Source organism: Quercus robur, chromosome 4 (genome assembly GCF_932294415.1).
Source record: "Quercus robur chromosome 4, dhQueRobu3.1, whole genome shotgun sequence".
NCBI lineage: Eukaryota > Viridiplantae > Streptophyta > Magnoliopsida > Fagales > Fagaceae > Quercus > Quercus robur.
In genome coordinates this window covers 6,377,351-6,397,579 of record NC_065537.1, presented here as the reverse complement: position 1 = coordinate 6,397,579, position 20,229 = coordinate 6,377,351, and the positions used below count along the sequence as shown (strand labels likewise).

The following is a 20,229-nucleotide window of genomic DNA, read 5'->3' as shown; positions in this document are numbered from 1 at the left end:
AAATTCATTATTGCTTAATAGGGAAAAAAAGAAAAGAAAAGAAAAAAAGGTATTTTTAACACTTAACTGAGTTGTTTTGTAACAATTTACATTGAACTTCATAGAATGGATGAATGTTAAAGTGACAAATACTAACTTTTTATTAAGTATATATTATTTTTGCTATTAGATGAACTTTATAGTAATTTTATTACATGTTTTTTAATTGGGGCTTGAAATTATTATTATTATTTTTTAAATTCCAAAACCTGTTATCTTGACTTAAGCCTACAACATTGTATTTGTTAAATTCTAATGTTGAATTGTATGACTATATAATAATTTGTGTTGTTTTAGTATTGAAAGTAGTTGGAGTTGTTGTATTTGCAATTACTTGTACCATTACTTGTCATTGTGCTTATATACTTGTTTATTTTAGATTTTGATAGTTGAAATGGCAAGGCGAAAGGCAAATCTGCGCACACGTCCCAAGAGTGTAACATTGGAAAGAGCTTCTTCACAAGATGCGGATGAAGTGGGGGACCAAGAAATGCATGAAGCTTCTACACAAGTTTCTACACAAGCTTCTACACAAGGTATGGGCTTTTTACTCAAAAGACTTACTATTTGAAGGCAGTTTCTTAGTTGATGAAGTAGATTAATCATGATTGCAACCCTTTAGTAATGTCAAATTCTTCGGTCACTTGGCAAAATAAGAAGTCAAACTTCCTAACAACAATACCATAATGGATGAAAGGAAAACAACCTAGATTAGCTTGGAAATGCTAAGGAAACAAAGTCAGTTTCTCACCATTACCACTTCCTTTTTCCTTGTCTTTCTTCCTAATAACTAAAAACACGACCTGGCTCTATTGTTAGATTTGTTGAAAGCTTGACACAGCATTAAACCTTTTCTTTTTTGATAGATGATACAGCATCAAACTTGCACATGGTGTTTACTTCCATATTATAACTTCCTTAATTCACTCAGTGATAAAAATATATATAATATAATATTAAAAAACAAAGATTACAATATATTTTTACCTTTGTTAGGAGCTTATGTATTAGTCCTATGGCCACCTCAGAAATTTGGCACAAATCTTCATTTATTACCCGTGGAGTTATGGTTATCTTCATATCAGACAACCTTAGGAAATAACAATATATCATTTTTATAAGATTAAGTAGTTCCTAGAGTCAATACCACATGGTGTTCAAAACAACGCAATAAAATTGTAATCGTGTTTATCGTAACCCCGCCGCTTTTTACCAGTAAGCCTTTCTTTCTTTTCTTTTTTCTTTTTTAATTTAATTTCAAACATAGATTTTAAAAAATATACTAGTATATAATGAAAATGTAGAATTTAAAGCGTCGAAAGTTTTCAAAAACTGCTTTGCTTGTAAGTCACTGTTAATTTATTTTGATAGCTGGTTGGGTATGGGTTTTTATTAATTATGAGAGAATTTCTTGTGATAAACGCTAGCTAGCTAATTAAGGTGTGTGAAGTGCGCACTCACTCAATCAATTCCTTTCACCGTTTCACAGATCACAGTTATTAGTCAATCCACAAACAATACACATTCTCTCTGATCAGTCTCTGTCTCTGTCTCTAGTGTGTGGTCCGGGCGATCATAGCTATTGGAAAAGCGAGGCTTTGCTACTTATTGTAATGTAATGGATACTTCATGTATTTTGTGCCCACTCCTTTTCCTTTACTTTTTTTTATCAATGCTCCAAAGACAAATTAATATCCCACTTCTCTTACGGTTACTCTGTTGGTATTGGAACACGCATGTAAGCACGCCCCAAATTTTTTTTTAACATAATTAATAAATAAATATAAAACGGTTAATTAATGAAATAAAATCTGAATCATTGGTATTGGAATTAGGATAAAATATAGGGATAAGACATTATTTGAATTCAATTAAAATACAACAGTTATAACCAAATCCTTAGTTTACAAGTTTATCTGAAAGTTGTAGAAGCATTTGAATTGAAATTTTGATTTGCAACTGCTTGTAGAGGGAAAGCTAGCATTGTTTTTAATTGTGTCTAAATCTAATTATGGCATTATTTTATTTTAATAGTATCTGATGCTTGCACACTTGTACGAGTTGATTAATTTGCATAGATGGGTTGGAACCGTCAAAGATATATGTGAAACTGAAATAAAAAATTAATCCATCTGTTAATTACCTGGCTAGCTAGTGTGCTAAATAAGATGAATTAAGTAAAGTACAATAGTCAATTGTGTACTTTTTACTCAATTAGATCCATCTGATACTTTCTTACTTGAAAATTAAGTGCTCAACCTCACTTTGTTCGGGACCAACCAAGTTTTTGTCAATTAATTCCCTAAAATAAAATTTAAGTTTCAGCCCATAATTTCTCTCTATGAAATTATTCAGTGCACTCGTATACGTCACTACACCACACATAAATCTGCACAAGAAATTCATATTTTATGCAAGAGCAAGGTATAATGGACTTTATGCATTGGACTATCCATATAATCTCTAGAGACTAAGGATGAACAAACCAGTGTTTTTTATTTTTATTTTTGAAAAAGACGATCTAACAAGCAATATACTGTCTATAATTAATGTCACCTTTTGTGGAACTTAAAATCAAGTCAGTACAATTTAGGGACTTAAAACAGTATGATGACTCAATGAAGGACAAGAGAACACAACATATATATAAATATATATATATATATATATATTTCACAAAATATATGACAGTTGCCAAGGTGTCAAGTTATTAATAGTAGATGAAAATAAATAAAAATTCACTAACTTAATTGTCGTAGTAGCATTAGGGTCCATTTGGTTAGGCATTTTGTGAGCCCAAAAGTGCGTTTGTTTTGCAAACTGACTTGATGAGCATTTTATTTGGATTAAAGTAGCATTATTAGGAATAGGTGTTTTTTGATTCTCAATGTTATATTGTTCTTGCGAAATAGCCTCGCTGTTGTGTATCTAAGTTATATGGATTCTTTGGTATGGGTAGATTTACTCAAGGTATGACACTTCGGTGTTGGTTATGCGGTTTGTCTTATTGTTCATTTCTTTATTGCATTGCCTTTTGAGTTTAGGTAAATTGTAGTTGTTGTTTATGAACTTTGAAGCTACCTTTTCCCATTTACCTGTTTCTTTGCCGGCTTGAATCAATGTTAAGACTAAACCACAAATATTTGAAGGTTACTTATTTATAATATTCCACCCATGCTAAGAAGTGGACGAAATTGATAATTGTGAAAATTGATAATTTTGATAAATAGATATGATCATGAATCATAAGTGGACGAAAAAAAAGGTGTTTTTTTTCCATACACTGTACATGTATTCAATAGACGTGGGTCCGTGGTTTTGGTCGGGCGTTGATCAAGGCTGTGACAAAGACTCCATTAATATTGAAACCCAATGCATGCCTTCATAAAATAAATCAGGACTGGGCTTTTAAGAGCCTTATAAATTGTCCTTATTTTGGTTTTTATCTTCTCAAATTCCTTGCTTATGTCTAATGTTTATGCTTGTCCCAAAATGATATTATGGGCTGGTGGGGCAATCCATGTCCATGTCCATGTCCATGTGGATCACTATTTTACTAACATTACTCTCTACGAACCTAAATGGACATGGTGGAGTAGTCCATGTTCCAAAATTTATTTGTTTGTTTCTCAAAGTATATTAGTTTGTCAACATGTTTCTAATATTTTATATTCTTTAGCAAATAATGACCACTTGTTTAATAGAATATTTAGATTCATCATTAGCTTTGCATGTTTTGTTGTTTGACATTGGATATTTTCTCTTTTTAGGATCAGATGTGCAACCAGCTATACGTGTCACTCGAGGGCCAAAAAAGTACTTGGAAATTTGGGATCTTCCCGATGACCAAGAAATTGAGTTGCCATTAAATAGTATGCATCGGCCGGTTGATGAGGGGGAGAGGACTTTCACTGGTTTCTTGGGTACAATTGCACGGAAACACCACATGTGCCCGATTAAATACCTTGATTGGAAGGTCATGCCAGAAGAACTTAAAGAAGAGTGTTGGCATCTTGTAAAGGTATTAAAGAAGTTATAATACTTGTAATTATGACATTTTGTACTAGATTTTACATAAGTATTTTAGCATGAAAACATTTGTAATTTGATAACTCAACTATTTGATTGTAGCAAAAATACCAAGTCAATGATAATCCTAAGGCATATGAGGGTCTGAAGAAATTTACCTTACAAAAAATTGGGAAGGCTTGGAGAGATCATAAGTGTAGGTTGAAGGCTAAGTATTATATATCGCATTCAAGAAATAAAGCACGGGTGAAGAGCAACGGACCTAGGAAATGCATACCAAAAGATTGGAATATACTTGTTGATCATTGGTATTTTGATGATGCAGTGGTATGTTTGTTTTCTCTCTCTTTTCCATCATGGATCATACTAAAAGTAGAATAATTATTGAGAAATTGAGAGAATACATATTGGATTGCTTTCAGATAGGATTAGCTAGAACCTTTATGTGGGCTTTTTGTGAAACTGGTATATATGAGATCGAAGTTGTGTTTCATATTTCATATTTGTTTAATTTGGTAGAAGTCTTGGAGTAAATGTTGGTTTGTCAAGGTTCAAAAGCAAAGGCAAGTGTGTGGTGTGGAGATTTTTTAATAGGTTCTAGCTTTTTTTTTAAGATTTTTTGCTTTGGCCTATAATGATTTTTCTTAAAATGAGTTAGCTTTCTTAAAAGCGCCTAGTTTTCATTTATCAAAAGTATTCATCATTAAATCAATATTGTTATATCAATCATTAAGCTTCTAGTCCAAATGGAAGGTATAGACATGCTATGCTCCTGTAAATGAAATAGCATGGGAAACTTGGGTCTCTTCACTCCATGATAAGAGATGCTCAGCCAAAACTTATTACCTTTAGCATGCAGTTCCTCTCATTCTTTTATACCAAATGATATTTTTGAGCATTCTGGCTTTAGCTAAAAGTAGCTTTAGATACTTAAAGCATACTATATATAAACATGTAATTTTATTGAATGTAGATAGAGTCAGATAAGAATAAGGACCGTCGTTCTAAACAGGATGACATACATACTGGTGGTTTGTGTGACTATGCTATGCACGCTGCAAAAAAGATAATAAGTATTATGACTATTTTTTAAATGATTTTGACTTCTCCTATGTTTATGTGGAACCAATATTCATCACTACATAAATATGTTGTTCATAATGTAGGCAAAAACAGATGGACATCCTGTAGAGCGTGCAGTATTATTTCAAATTCTACATACTTGTAAAGATGGATCTGCAGTTAATCCTGTAATGAAAGAAAAAATGGTAAGTAATTTCTGCATTGTAGTTGGGGGTAAACAAAATAGGAATTCAAGAAACAATATTATAGTTTTTCCCTGCAAAGTTTTCTCAAAGATGAGCTTTGTTCAAATAATTCAAGTCTTAGGTCTTGCAAAATATTGTATAAACAGCATGTCTTTTTTGACAAAAACCAAGCATAAGATGAAATCCCATGTGGTTGTTTGAACACTTGTTTAACTATTTTGAATCAATGAAAATTGTTATGAATGATTCTTTAAAGTGATATCGTATACTATGAAACAATAATCATAATGTAACAATAATCATAATGTTATGAATGATTCTACTGTCAAAAAATTGAAAGATGACGAAATTTTAAAGTGATATTGTACTATATGAAACAATAATCATAATATACTTTTTCTTTCTTTCTTTCTTTCTAGTGGCACTATATCATCTTGACAATTAGGCAACTTATCAATCTTATATATTGACATAAAGTGTAAAGATATTAATTAGTCACAACCTACATAAAGTGTAACCATATCAGGTTACTGCTAGTAGTGCCGCAAATTAATCTTAGAGCATATATACAACTTGCTAAGATTTTTATTACAACAATTCTAGTCATTATATATACACCCCGAAACTTTGGAACACATTATGTTCTTAATATATATATATATATATATATATATAACTTCTATTGTAAAATTTATAATTAGAATAGTCTACTACCATATGTGGGATCTACATAACAAATAGTCTCCAATTTTTAATCAAAAAAGTAAGGTTAAAAAAAATGTTTTCAATTGTATAGAATCTTTAAATTGTATCAATCACAGTTGTTACCATTAGTGGATGCAAAAATCATGAGCATAGTGATTAGTATATAGACCCTATGTAATAAATTATACATGTTTTAATTTTACTATTAGTTTTAATCTTACATATATTTTGGTATTAACATATGTAATCCTTGAAATCTGTTTGTTTCCATTCATACGTTGACCTTATAATGCCAAAATTTTTTGGTTTCACAATCATCACATAATGGATGTGTATGATTTCCTTTTTTTTTTTTGGAGAGGTTCATGTGGTGAGTTGCTTGTAGAATGCCAATTTTCTCTTAAGGGTTACTGGTTGTTGTGGCAAAGTAGCACCAACAATTTTGGCACTGGTGCCTTTGGTTGTGGTGAGGGGGACACTAGCTTTGTGTGCATAATTTTTGCATCGTTCTGGGTTTTATTGGTGCTTGCTTGTCCTATCCTATATATATGTATATATATGTTACGGGGTCATTTTAACTATATAATTTCTAACTTTTTTTTTTTTTTTTTTTTTGTTCAAACTCATATCAGGACAAAATGAAGGATTTGTTGGTTGACCCTAAGAATCAATTGCAGTCATCTGACACAAGTGGTAGTATTGCAAGGTCAACAGATGATGTGTTTGTCAAATTGATGGGTAAGGAGAGCAAAGGTCGCATTCGTGGGGTAGGATTTGGTCCAACCCTAAGTGGTCAAAGTAGCAAGATTGCTCTCACGGACAGTGAAATACAATCAAGTCAACCAAGGGACAACGAAATTGCACAATTGAAGGCTTTCTTGGCTACTATGGAGGAGAAATTAGTAGGTTTTAACAAAATGAAGGAAAAGTTAGTCAATTCGAAGAAATGAAGGAAAAAGTTAGTCAATTCGAAGAAATGGAGCAAAGAATGGCTTGCATGTTTGAACAAATGCAACAAACTACACAATGCAATTAGGTATGATAAATGACTTGAGTGTCAATTTATATGGAGTAGGAAAGGAACATTAAATGTATGGTTGCTAATTAATATTTACTTGTGGTAATTAGTTGGGAAGATAATTACATATTTAGTAATTACATTAGCTAGAAAGATATTTATTGATTTAATAATTAGTATTTACTTGTGAATTGTGATAGTATGAATTTATTGATCTGTAACATTGATAAAGGGTGGTGAAGGAAAAAGATTTCTAGAAACACCATGTTATTAATAGATGTTTATGGAATTAGGTGGTGACACCTCTGCATCCTTTGAATTCTATATCAAGGGACCTCCCAACACCAATCATTTTGATTTGATCCCATCAGTTGTCTTATTGTGCCTCTTCTTTGTAATTTCAAAATTTCAAAACTAGGAAGTTGCAAAGAGAGGTGGTCCTCCCATAAAAGATCAAGACAAACTATAATGGTCAACCTAAAAGATCAAGAAACATGTCTTCATTTAACTTGTTCCTATTTTTTACCTTGGTAATATTTTCTTGTCATTCTATTTCATTTATACGCACTTATTAAGTAATCATACTTTGTATGTAGGATGCTCCTCTGATCGAACAATCTCCAGCTCTCCTCAAATCATCAGCCACATCTCATCAACCAAGAAGCTTATAAGTTTTATCTTGGAGTTCTTGGACTTTTTTGTGTACAGAGAACTATGGAAAAACAACCGCATTTTTTGCAAGTGTTGAAGGATGTTTTTAAACACTTTGGAACTTTGATTATAGTATTAGATTAATTTCAGCGGTTGTTTTATTCAAATGACCACATCTTTTTTTTTGTTAATTTTAAGATGGTGGTTATAGACAATGTTATGTATTTGATAATATATTTCTATGTTAATATTATGTTAATTTCAAGACATTTGTGGTGTTGTTAATTAGTTACATTTGTGGTATTGTGTTAGTAAAGCTAAAACTATTACAGGTTCTTTGTAACAGGTTTGTGAACCATTTATTTATTAGCAAACAGTGGTTTTAATACCCACGGGAAAAAAAATAATATATACCTATAGCGGCGGTCAAAAAGCACCGCTAAAGGTGCACATTTTTCGTTTTAAATAAATACCTATAGCGGCGCTTATCGCCTGTCACTAAAGGTTGAAACATATAGCGGTGGGCATGACACCGCCACTAAAAGTACAATTAGCTGTTTTGATTGATTGTCTATAGTGGTGCTTTTTGCCCACCTAAAAGTACAATTAGCTATTTTGATTAATTGTCTGTAGCAGCGCTGTTTGCCCGCCGCTAAAGGTAGACACCAATAGTGGTAGGCATTTCCTCGTTGCTAAAAGTTAATGCCATGAATTCTGAACACATATAGCGGCGGTTTTTTGCCCGCTGCAATAAACCTTCACCCGCCGCTAAAAGGTACATCTATAGTGACGCTTTTCTCAACCGCCGCAATCGACCTATAGCGGCACTGCAACATCGACGGGAACTATAGGTCGAATGTACCTTTAGTGGCGCTTTTTTGGGCTTTAGCGGCGGTTCTAGCCCGCCGCAATAGCCCTTTTTCTTGTAGTTTTTGTAACTTGATATTTTGATAAAATAATATTAATTTAATAATAATAATAATTAATAAAATTTAAGTTGCAACTTGAGGAAAATAGAAACAACAAAAACATGGGATGAGATTTAAATTTAGAAATTTTAGAGTAGAATAAAAATTTTAAAAATTTAGATAAAAAATATTATCTAAATTAAATTTTTGTATGTTAAATATTATCCCTTACTTTAAGAAATATATCCTAACAAATAAAAAAGTAATGTTAATTAGATAATATATATTATCTAAATTAAATTTTTGTATGTTAAATATTATCCCTTAATTTAAGAAATATATCCTAAAAAATAAAAAAAATAGTGTTAATCTAATTTTATTTAATGATAAGAATGAATTAGAGTCCTGGTAGTATACTATTTATTTTTAGTTTTTTAAAAATCTAAAAATTTAATGAAATTTCTGCAATTTGGTGAAGTCATGTGGCACAACCATGGCATCTATATATAATATTTTTTTTGAGAATACTAATTATTTTTAATGCACACACATAGGGAGAGGGGGAGAAGGTTTTTTTAAGAAATTTACAGTGATGTATATTCAAAAGGGCCTAACTCTTAGATACACAGCACAGACTTTAAACCTCTTTAACTCACACTCATTTTCCAATATAATATGATATAGATAACTCATTCTCCATTATCGTATCTATTTGATCCTATTATGAGCTCTAAAACACATAGTATTGGTTTCTCAAATAAAAAAAAAAAAAAAAACAAAACAAAAAAACAAACAAACACGTAGTATTGAAATTCAATTCACTAAGCACATTGGATTTTCTCTATAACTGTGCCTTCAAACCTCTTAGGATTTCTAAAACTTGAACTTGTATTAATTTCACATATTATGAGAGAAGGAGAATTATTGGTAATGGGGGAGAGAATTGATTAGAATAATAAGTAGTGTTTCTATTATATATATATATATATATAAGCCATAAAAAAGAAGAAGAATACACTGAATAAAAACTCTCTCTCTCTCTCTCTCTCTCTCTCTCTCTCTCTCTCTCTCTCTCTCTCTCTCTCTCTCTCTATATATATATATATATATATATATATATTAGAAATCCTAACTAATTAGTATTCAAAAGTCTTCATCTAATAGATAATCTCAAAAAATAATAATAATTATAATAATTTTTCAATTCATGTAAATTGCACCCATAATTCTAACTTGATAATTTCAAAGGGTCCTAGCCGTTAATGTTTCTCTCTAGTTGGTCTGTCTCTATTGGAAAAAGATTTGAGTTATCAGAAATACAAAAATTAGATAATGACTTTTAATTTATTTTTTTTATAAATAAACAAATGACATTATGGGGTTACTAAGTAGACTTGGATGTGTATGTATATTCCAATGAAGATTGGTTTATCTCAATAATCAAGTAGATATAAGTTATAACTCTCCAACTCATGCACATGTCTAACTCTTCCTAACTATGCACATTGGTTTTTTTTTTTTTTTTTTTTTTTTTTTTAGTCCATAGAAAAAAAAATAAAATGTAACCATGTATGATTGTGAAGAGGAAAAAAATAGTAAAAAATAAATTAATAATAAAATGATTAAAAATTGGATTGTAATGAAATTAAGATTTTCATCAACTTAGAAATTATAGAAGAACATAAGATTAAAAAAAAATTATATCTATTTTCTTAAAAATCTAAAAAAAATTCTACAATTTGGTGAAACCACTTGACGTAATCACGGCTTAATCAAGAATCATGAATAAACTAAATAAAATAGGAAAACATTTTTGAATTTAAGTAAAATTAAATAATAAAATAGATAGAACAATTTATCATTAGATTTATTAATAACTGATTCTCAAACCATAACCATATGAATCAAATAAAAATTAATAAATTTTTAGGTTAAACAAAGACAAAAATTACACAAAACCTATTCAATTTGATGAAAAATTAGACTAAACAAATATATAAAAAAAAATTAGTGTAAACAAATACATACCTGTAAGGTTGTAAGTAGAAGAAGGGAAGAAAAGAAAATCATATAGTTGTATTTATTATGAATTATTTGATATATATATATATATATATATATATATTTATACTCTACATTGAAGAAGTTGATATGAACAAAAAGTCTAATGCCAGTCTAATTTGTGGAAGTATGGATTATAAGAAAAGAATATAAGAGCAAAATATTATATCTTTTTTTTTTTTTTTTTTGAAAATCTAAAAATTATGAACTAATAATGCTAAAATTTTTAAGAGAAACAATAACCAAATAAATAATTATTATAATAACAAAAGGAATAAATTTTATTGGTATAACAACCTTCAAATATAAAATGATAACACCTCAATAAAAAACTATTAGCTTGTAACTTACAAATTGTTCTCTAATGAGACTTGTAGTTACATGTATCAAATTGTTTTTATCTAAATTTTGTATATAGTGAATCTGTAATATTATTAGCTACAATTATATTAATGAGAAAAAAAAATGTTAGAAGTTGAACATTTGGGAGATTGTTGAATACCTCTTTGTACACTATATTTTCAATGTATCATTGTTCTTGTTTGTCATTGTTCTTTATTAAAATCTTTAGTCCTTCATGCAATTGGTTGTGGCTGAACATTGGACTTGGCAAGTCCTTGATTTTTGTTGATTTTCATAGCATAACAAATTGTTTTCTTAATCTTAAAGAAATATATTAATTATGATATATTTTTTAACTATAATTAACATGTAATCATGCGAAGATTATCATTTTGAATGCTTTTTATTTGATAAAATCATATATGTTTAACCATATTAATCATATAAGTGTAACAATGTGTCACCATTGAATATCTCTTTGGCTACCAAGTCAAAAAGTAAAGTAGTGTGTAATTCATGTATGGTATACAAAATAATAACAAAATCATGTCTATTTTTTTTTTTTTTTGAGAAACATGTGTAAGCATACTTAATGATTGATTCTATATGGTATACAAAATAATAATAAAAATCATATTTAAGCTTATTTAATGATTGATTCTCAAACCATAATCATATAAATTGAACCAAACTTAAGAAAATTAGGTTAAACAAAAAAACCACCAGCTAGTGTGGCTTAGTGGTTGCCCCCTTCTTGATGGCTGTGCCAGGTGCGGGTTCGAGTCCTCATACCCCACAGGTGTGGGGTTTGGACTTTGGTTTCTAAAAAAAAACAAAGCACAAGGGTGGAGTCCAAGTCGCGGGCACCATTATGTGCTGGTGGTACCCACAGGCGATGTATCTGTGGGGTGTGGTCGGCTGTGATAACACACGTGAGCCACCCTTTTCCATTCTCAAAAAAAAAAAAAAAGGTTAAACAAAAGACAAAAAAATACACAAAACCTATTAAAAAAAATTAGACTAAACAAATATATAGTTGTAGGTAGAAGAACAAAATTCGATGGAAATCAAAATTCATCCACATTCATCAAATTTTTTTTTTTTTTTTTTTGAGAAAGATCCACACTCATCTTTTGTATTTGTTTGTTGCAATGATTAATGACGTAATAGAGCAATTAAACCATTTTCAGTAACCACTAAAAAAACAAAAGAAATCATCAGACTTCTATATTCCAAATAGGACTCACGTATTTTTTTTATAAACATACAAAGATTCAAATAATTTTAACCACATAAAATTGAAACTACATCCATCAATTTGAATTTAAAGTTGCTTGTGAATTCATAAAATTCGTACCTTAAAGATAAAGCAACTGCTTTATCTTTACGTCCCTTATAAATTCACTTAGGACTCCTATCCCTTTTTGAAATAGAATACTAAATAAGTGGGCCTCTATGTAGAATTTGGATTGTATTCAAATTAAAATTTTTATCAACTTAAAAATTATAGGAGAAGAAGATAAGAACAAAAAAAAAATTATATATATTTTTAAAAATCTAACAAAATTTCTGCAATTTGGTGAAGCCACTTGGTGCAACCATAGCTTCTAAGCCCAACTTTTATTATATATAATACTATTCACTAACCCGTGCGATGCACGGGAAAGCTACCAATTTTTTCCAAATGATGTGACCTTAGCTATTGGAACTCAGCATCGATTCTCTGGTAGTACATTCTTATTTTTCAATTTCATTTATTTTATGTCTTCCACTAAATATTTAATGCATTCATTATATTTAAAAAACATTGAAGTTTAGATATTGTTTTTCAATTCCTCTTGATTTTAAAGACACAACTATTGAATCTCAACAACATACCAATGCAAATATTAATTACTTAAAATTCAAAATAAATTATTTAAACATGATAAGTTACAATTCAAATTGAGTCTCATGAGTTTTTTAAATGTAAAGAGAATACTACAATATTTAGAAATTAAATGTATATAGACAAACAGTTAATGCTATACTAAAAGAAATCCTCAAATAACTAAATATAAGGGTTTAATTCCTCTATGTTTCAATTTAAAACTAAATTGTGCATAAAAGAAAAAATATTTTCTTTGTTCCAATACGTCTTTAGTATCAAAATCACAAATTCTTTAAAACCAAATTGTGTGTAAAAGCAAAAAAATTTCCTTTGTTCCAATACATCTTTAGTATCAAAATCACAAATTCATTAAAACAAAATTGTGCATAGAAAATCTTAGAGATTGAAAGACAACTTTAAAGTGTTTTTTGTATCTTCTTCCTTTGTTGCTTTGTAGTAGTCCCTGAATATGCCCTTTTGTTTTCCTTGAGTATAGATGTTGGTGTGAGTTGCACATTGGTTTGAACATCAAGTTTTTGAAATTTTGTACAATCACCATCTTCTTCAATTGATAAGTTGTTGCTACATTCATTTGAAGTATCATTGATGTAAACCTGGCAACAGAACAGGTTGAGGAATGTATTACAACATATACATCTTAAATATCATATTTGTAATTTTTCTAAATTAAATAATACTTACTTCTGTCATTTTATCAAGCTGAATTGGTTTGTCAGTTTCTTCAAAAGAGTCAAAAAGTTTCTTGACAGTGTAGAATTCCCATCCATAGTTGAGATTATACTTATTTAGTTGTATTTGGAAAATAAATTGTTTTCCTTTTAGATTTTCTATTTGCACAGGAAGGATGACTTCATCGGGCTCCTAACAAAAGTAACATTTTTCAAATTGTACACTGAAGTAAAGTTTAGTAAATATTAAATACTAATTTTATCTTCGACTTTCTCACCTCTAAAGATTTATTCAAAAGGTTTTTGGCTGATATGTTGAGTAATTTTTCTGCTTCTGAATCAAATAAAATGAATGTGGCCATTCCTGAGCTATCTTTAACCTTTAATTGAATTCTATACCTGATAAAAGAAATGACATATATAATGTTAATATCATATTGACATATATAATGTTAATATCATATTATTTGTTGTGTATTTTAATATAAAAAGTAAACATTTTCATTTTGTATACCTTGGGATTGGGAAGCATGCCTTTTTGTTGCAATTGTCGCACCATAAAAATTCATCTTTTGACTTGACCTTTTTACGACATACTTTGCAAGAGATAAAGTACCAACCAGAATGATCTATGTCAATGATTATAATCTTTCCTTGACAGGTAAAGATCGTTTCCTAGAAATTGAATTTAATATCAATCAATTTATAATTTTATAGTTAAATTTTGTAAAAGCAAGTCTAAAGTACATAATGCAATGTTAAGGACACAATGTTATTGTTGAAGGTATATTTTTTTCTTACCTCATTATCAGAGTCCCACATAACTCTTTTGATTTCACTTATGGTTCTTCTGTTGATGTTCATCTCTTCTTCAATTGATACTTGTGGTTTGAATTGCTTGGGCATTTGTACTATTGGTTGGTTATTTTCCACCAGCCTAATATATTACATAAAGATATTAGACATAGTATTGTAGAGACTGTAAATATATTAAAAATGTGAATCCAAAACAAAGCACTTACTGATCTTTGAATTCAGTGGTCTCAGGAATGTCCAAATCAATATAAACTCTTGTTCCACTTGTTGACAATAAGTTATACTCTCCTGGAATGCATAGGATTCATTAGGAAAAAAAGTACATTGAAGTTTCAATGAAATGATTACTGTAATCAGTGAGAGGTCTAGATTAGAGGGCATGGTATCTTGTAGACATGTACAATACAGAGGTAAATAATCCAACTTTGCTATGGTAGACATAGATGATAAAGATAATGAAACTTGAGAAAATGTTTATCACATTTTGAAAACCAAAGGACCCTAAAAACCATGCTCTTGAAATAGATTAAAAAAAAAGAAAAGAAAAATCTCTTTCAACAATGAAAAATGTAAATGGAGGGAATGAATCCCCCAATAGTAAGTGATGAATATCTTTTTAATTCTTATACATTGAAATGATTTTTCTCTGCTCAATAATTTAGAGACATAATTATCTTGATTCATCGGATGCTTACATAATAATTTAGCCAAAATACTTTGTATTTCAAACAATTGGATGATTTCTTATGTAGTTCAGAAGATGGTTATAAAGAGAATTAGAAAAGAGAAATGAACTTGCCTTTAAAAGTCTTGGCAGTCAAACATGTAGCAATTATGATAAAAAGGCCTGGATTTTCAGTAAAGAAGCTCTCCTCAACTTCATTTGCAACTAATCCCCAAAGTGTAAGCTTTATTTCATTTCCTCTGTAAAAAATTTGCAATGTTACAGTGTAAGTTCATATAATATAAGTGCATGTATTGGTTTATCAAAAATAAATAAATAAATAAAAAGTGCATGTATTGAAAATAATTTATTTTTTTTTTTAAAAAGACATACTCTATAGTCATGACATTTATGTTTCTCATCGAGACATTTGATCCTTTGATGCAAGGTTGCTCAATCGATCTAACAGCAATCACATTTGCAATGATATCTAGGCTTTAGAAAGATGTGGATGTAATTATTTTCATATATAACAATAATATAATGCATAATTATTAATAAATTTAATATAACGCATAATATATATAGAGATACCTGATAGCTGGACATGTTTATTAACGTGTTCATGTATTTTATTGTAGTCAACAAATTCGAATTTATGATGCGGTATATCAACATCAACCTCCTTTATTTCCTTAAGGCTAGTTTTCAATGTGAACATGATCTTGATGTCATTGTCTACTGGTCTATACAATGCATTGCCATTAACCACTTGAAAATAAGAGAGTTCATAAAATTTTCCTTCTTGCAGAAGAGACTTGAACTTTTTAGCAATATTATTTTGAATGATTGCATGTATTGAATTATTATGCAAGTAAAGTGCATCAGTTTTATATAGATATGTTAGGTTCTAAATGTTTAGAACAATTGGCAAATCGTGAACACAAACTTGTCTAGATATAGATCTTAGAGTCTATAGGTTTTATTAGACAATGCTCAATGTGATTCAAGTCAAGATTCAAGAACATACAAGCTACAGAAAGAAGATTTCATAATCTGTCTGGTTTGATTGATCGAAAGACAGGCTTGATCGATCGAAACTCGTATCTGCAGAATTTTAATTAAACCCAAACAGCAGTTCAAGCCCATTAAGGATTAGGGTTTCTAGTCTACTTCTCCCAGTATATAAAGGAAACCCTAAGCACGTTTTTATGTGGCTTTTCAGAGAGAAAAGAGTGTGCCTCTTTTGTATTTAGGGTTTTGTTCCTAAAAATCTCTCTTATGTCTTCTACCGGTGTTATTCCTTGAAGAATCTCAAGATCCGGTATTGTAGAAGTTGCTGCCTTCTCTAGTCATCAAAGGTGTTGATGATCTAAATCTTCAAGGGTAGTCTTGGAGTCACAAATAGGAGAGTTTGTGTTGCTAAACCTTTGAGTTGGATCTCAAAGTCACAAACGAGGGTGTTTGTGTTTTGCAAAGGCCAAAGAAAGAAGGAGTCAGTGGATTCAGAGCTTGCACGTGGTCGTGTCAGTAAGTTCTACTGGTTGGTAGCAATAAGAAGTCAAGTGTGGGGGCTTGTAAGTCTTATTGTATGAACTTCGATTCTTTCTAGTGGATTTGCTTTTTACCTTGAGGATAGCCAAGTTAAATCATCCCCAGGTTTTTTACCGGTTTGGTTTTCCTAGGTTATCATATCGTTATGCTATTTATTTTTCGCTGCTTTGTATGATTTGATCTTTTATATTGTGATAACCTAGGCTTGTTTAATTGGACTAAGTAACAACTTGGCTAATTACCTAGGTTAAATCAATTGTTTTTAAGGGTCTAAAAACTAACAAGTGGTATCAGAGCGGGTTGCTCTTTTGTTTTAGATCTTTTGATCTAAGAGCTGATCATTGACCCCTGTTGTCATGGATAATTTGAAGTGTCTTTCTGATCATGTTTCTGCTCATGCTTCTGTTGATTTTATTGATGCCTGTGAAACTCTTCGTAAGGAATTATTGAAATCTATGAAAATTGCTAAGAAATTCAAGGAAGAGTTAAAATTGGCTAATCTTGAAAAAGAGGAATTGATTGTTAGATTAGATGAATCTAATAAAAAGAATGAATTTTTGAGAAATCAAATTTCCTCTCAAGAAGAGAAGATGAAAAGCTTGGAAAAAGAGTTAGTTGAATCTAAAGCTAAAATTGAAAATTTGACTAGTACCAAGCCTGTTGATAACAGAAGTGTTTCTGTTTCTCTTAAGCCTAAAACTGAGAAAATTTATATCCCTCCTTTCAAGAGGAATAATAAAGAAAAGGCTTATTTTGCTAGGTTAGACAAAGGTAAAAGTTCTGATGTTGATGCTGATGTTTCTAAACCTATGTCTAAACCTACTGTTAGAGAGCATAATAAATCTATTTTTGTGCCTACTTGTCACCTTTGTGGTGTTGTTGGTCATATTAGACCAAATTTTTCTTTGTTAAGGCAAAACCCAAAATCTGAGACTAGATTTGTTATTAGGAATACTAATGTTCCTAAATTTGTTCTTATATGTCACTTTTGTGGTGTCTATGGTCACATTCATGCTAATTGTCATAAACTGAAATTTAAGCATTCTGTGTTTCAATCTAGGATTTTTGATGATATTTCTCCTGCCATAAGTCCATATAAATTGTTTCATATTATTTTGAAAAATTTAAGCTTGTTGGCTTGTGAAAGGAATTTGCAGGATTTTAGTCTTTCTCAGAAGATTGGTGTAATCCCTTAAATACACTCTGCTTCTCATGGATTTTCACCTACAAAGCCGAAGACTCGTGCTAGATGAGTGTTGCTAATTTGTCCCTGATTTAATTCTTTCAATTAATTGTGGACATGTCTTGTTTCTGTTTTTGGTTGTTTTGTTTTTTTTAGGTAGTTTTTTATTAAAAAAAAAAATCCAAAAACATTGAAAAATTTTCAAAAAGACAAAAATATTTTATTTTGTGTCTAGTTTTATTTTTCTTGAGGATTACATGAGGTATGATATCTCTCTCTTGATTTAGAACATGCTTGACATTGTGGAGAAACTTGAATAGTATGTGTTATATAAGTGCTATGCTATTTCTGATTTTGTGTGAGTATGTACTAATTTGTACATGTACTCAAGGGTTAATTAAGAAATTAATAATTCTTGTTTGTGTACCCTTTATAGCTTAGTTAAGCACTGTCATGCATTGCATTTGCATTGTTCATTTAGCATAATATGTGTTTTTTTTTTTTTTTTTTGATCATTTTTTTTTACCAAAAAGATTATTGTGTTTTGTATTTCATAGCTTGGATTTATAATCAAGGATTGGCCATATTATCTTTACATTACAAGTTTATGTACCTTGTTTACCTTGGATGAGCTTCTTGTATTGCACTTTACTAGTTTGAGCTTTGTAGTGCACGTTGTAGGGGAAAGATGTTTATGGTTTTGATCACTTTGTCTTGATCTTGAAGTCACATATCTTTGACTGTCAGACTTGAACCTTTAGACCATAAATAACCATCTCACCATTGTTCACTAGCCAATCATGAACACCTTAGTGCATATCATAAGATTTTGTGCTCGAGAAAGTGTAGCACATGCACAAAAAGAACATAAGGTGTAATCTCGGTTTAATTGCTTAATGCTTAAAATTGGTATGTACTATTAGGCTTGATGCCAAATCACATAATTAAAATTGGTGTGTATATTATGAGGCATAAATTCAAGAAACTTACATGATTGCAAGCTTATGATCTAGGAGATGTGGGAGTTATATGATGTAACTCTTTAGGTGATAGTCTCTTTTAAATTCTTTGTGATGAATTTTGTAAACTTGGTGATTGATTGCTATTCACATATCACCTCACATGTATCTCAAGTTTTTGCTAGTTGCACACACTACATAAGTTACTCTTTGCTAAACTTGATACATTATATTGTGTGTGATTTTGTTGTGGCCATCCAAGATTAAAAGTTCCTTGATTTTAATGCAAAATGTGTTTAATGTTTGCGCTTTGAGGACAAATTGGTTGAAAATCTTGATTTTGGAAGATCTGGGTTGAATTCAAGTTTTTTTAAACTTTTAATCTCATACTCATGCATTTTATTCATGAAATATTGTGCTTTGAGGAGTTTCTGCATTAAACTGCTCTGTTTTTTCAAAAATTTGATTTTTCCATGCATCATTTATGTTTAGGATTCAAATGCATTGTATTGTTTTTGTATCCATCTTGTAGTTTTACATTCATATCTCTCATTATTTTCACACATAACATGCATACACTTTGCTACATTGGGTACTCAACTTGATAAAAAAATTGATTGATTAATTTTTGAGCTATGTACTTTCTAGTATATGCCTTTTTTATGTGTGAATTGTAGAAAATTATTTTCTTAAGAGATATGATGGATAGTCAATGTGCCAATATTTTCTTTACTCATGCAACTGTTTATGGGTCACATAGTGCCATGTTTGCATTTTATTGAAAGAGAGAATATATTTTTCTTCATATGTATTCTCAACTTAGTTTTTTTTTTTTTAACTTGGTTTGTGTCTTTTTCTTTGTCTCCAACCCCTTTATTTTTCCCCAAAATTGTTTTTCCCAAAACTTGTTTTGTTTTTCCTACTTTTATAGGGGGAGAAATTTTTTTTAACCTTTGTGGTTCTTAGGGGGAGTTGTTGCTCTTAATAGGGGGAGTTGTCTCTATTTTCTCTTACTCTGTTGCGTATGTTTTCTATCTACCTTCTGATTAGGTAGACTTTGTCAATACGTGACAAAAAAGGGGAGACATAAATGACCTGTTTGTTTTGTTTAGGGGAAGAATATAAAAACTTTTTGATGTATCTAACTTAGGGGGAGAGTTAGAATTTACTTTTGTTTTTTTATATTCTGTTTCATATTATTGTTTATATGTCTTTCTTTCCACACATACGGTGATGTGTTTGTTAAGTGTTTCAAGAAAGACAGGTGCATTCTAATCAAGACCTTCTACCTCTTCTTGCAACTTCTAGGTTAGGAGTCTTAGATTGGGATTTGTGATGTTATTGGGCATTTTATTGTATTGGGTTGATCTTGTATTTGAGCATTTTATTTTGTATGAAAGTTTTGTCACGAATTTCCAAAGGAGGAGTTTGTTAGGTTCTAAATGTTTAGAACAATTGGCAAATCGTGAACAC

General features: G+C 30.2%; 1 protein-coding gene across 1 annotated transcript; it reads left to right on the top strand.

Moving 5' to 3' along the window:
- Positions 1 to 433: 433 nt before the first annotated feature.
- Positions 434 to 6,991, top strand: LOC126721263 (uncharacterized). Its single transcript, XM_050424317.1, has 5 exons — positions 434 to 575; positions 3,810 to 4,060; positions 4,171 to 4,395; positions 5,235 to 5,336; positions 6,674 to 6,991. The coding sequence occupies exons 1-5, from the start codon at positions 434 to 436 to the stop codon at positions 6,989 to 6,991; spliced, it is 1,038 nt and encodes a 345-aa protein (XP_050280274.1).
- The last annotated feature ends 13,238 nt before the right edge of the window (positions 6,992 to 20,229 follow it).

What these genes read in the sequence shown, in the direction of transcription:
- LOC126721263 (XM_050424317.1), top strand. Translation starts at nt 434, where the DNA reads ATGGCAAGGCGAAAGGCAAATCTGCGCACACGTCCCAAGAGTGTAACA. An exon ending in TACACAAGCTTCTACACAAG is followed by an intron (nt 576 to 3,809) that starts GTATGGGCTTTT and finishes TTCTCTTTTTAG; the next exon opens with GATCAGATGTGCAACCAGCT. An exon ending in GGTATTTTGATGATGCAGTG is followed by an intron (nt 4,396 to 5,234) that starts GTATGTTTGTTT and finishes TTCATAATGTAG; the next exon opens with GCAAAAACAGATGGACATCC.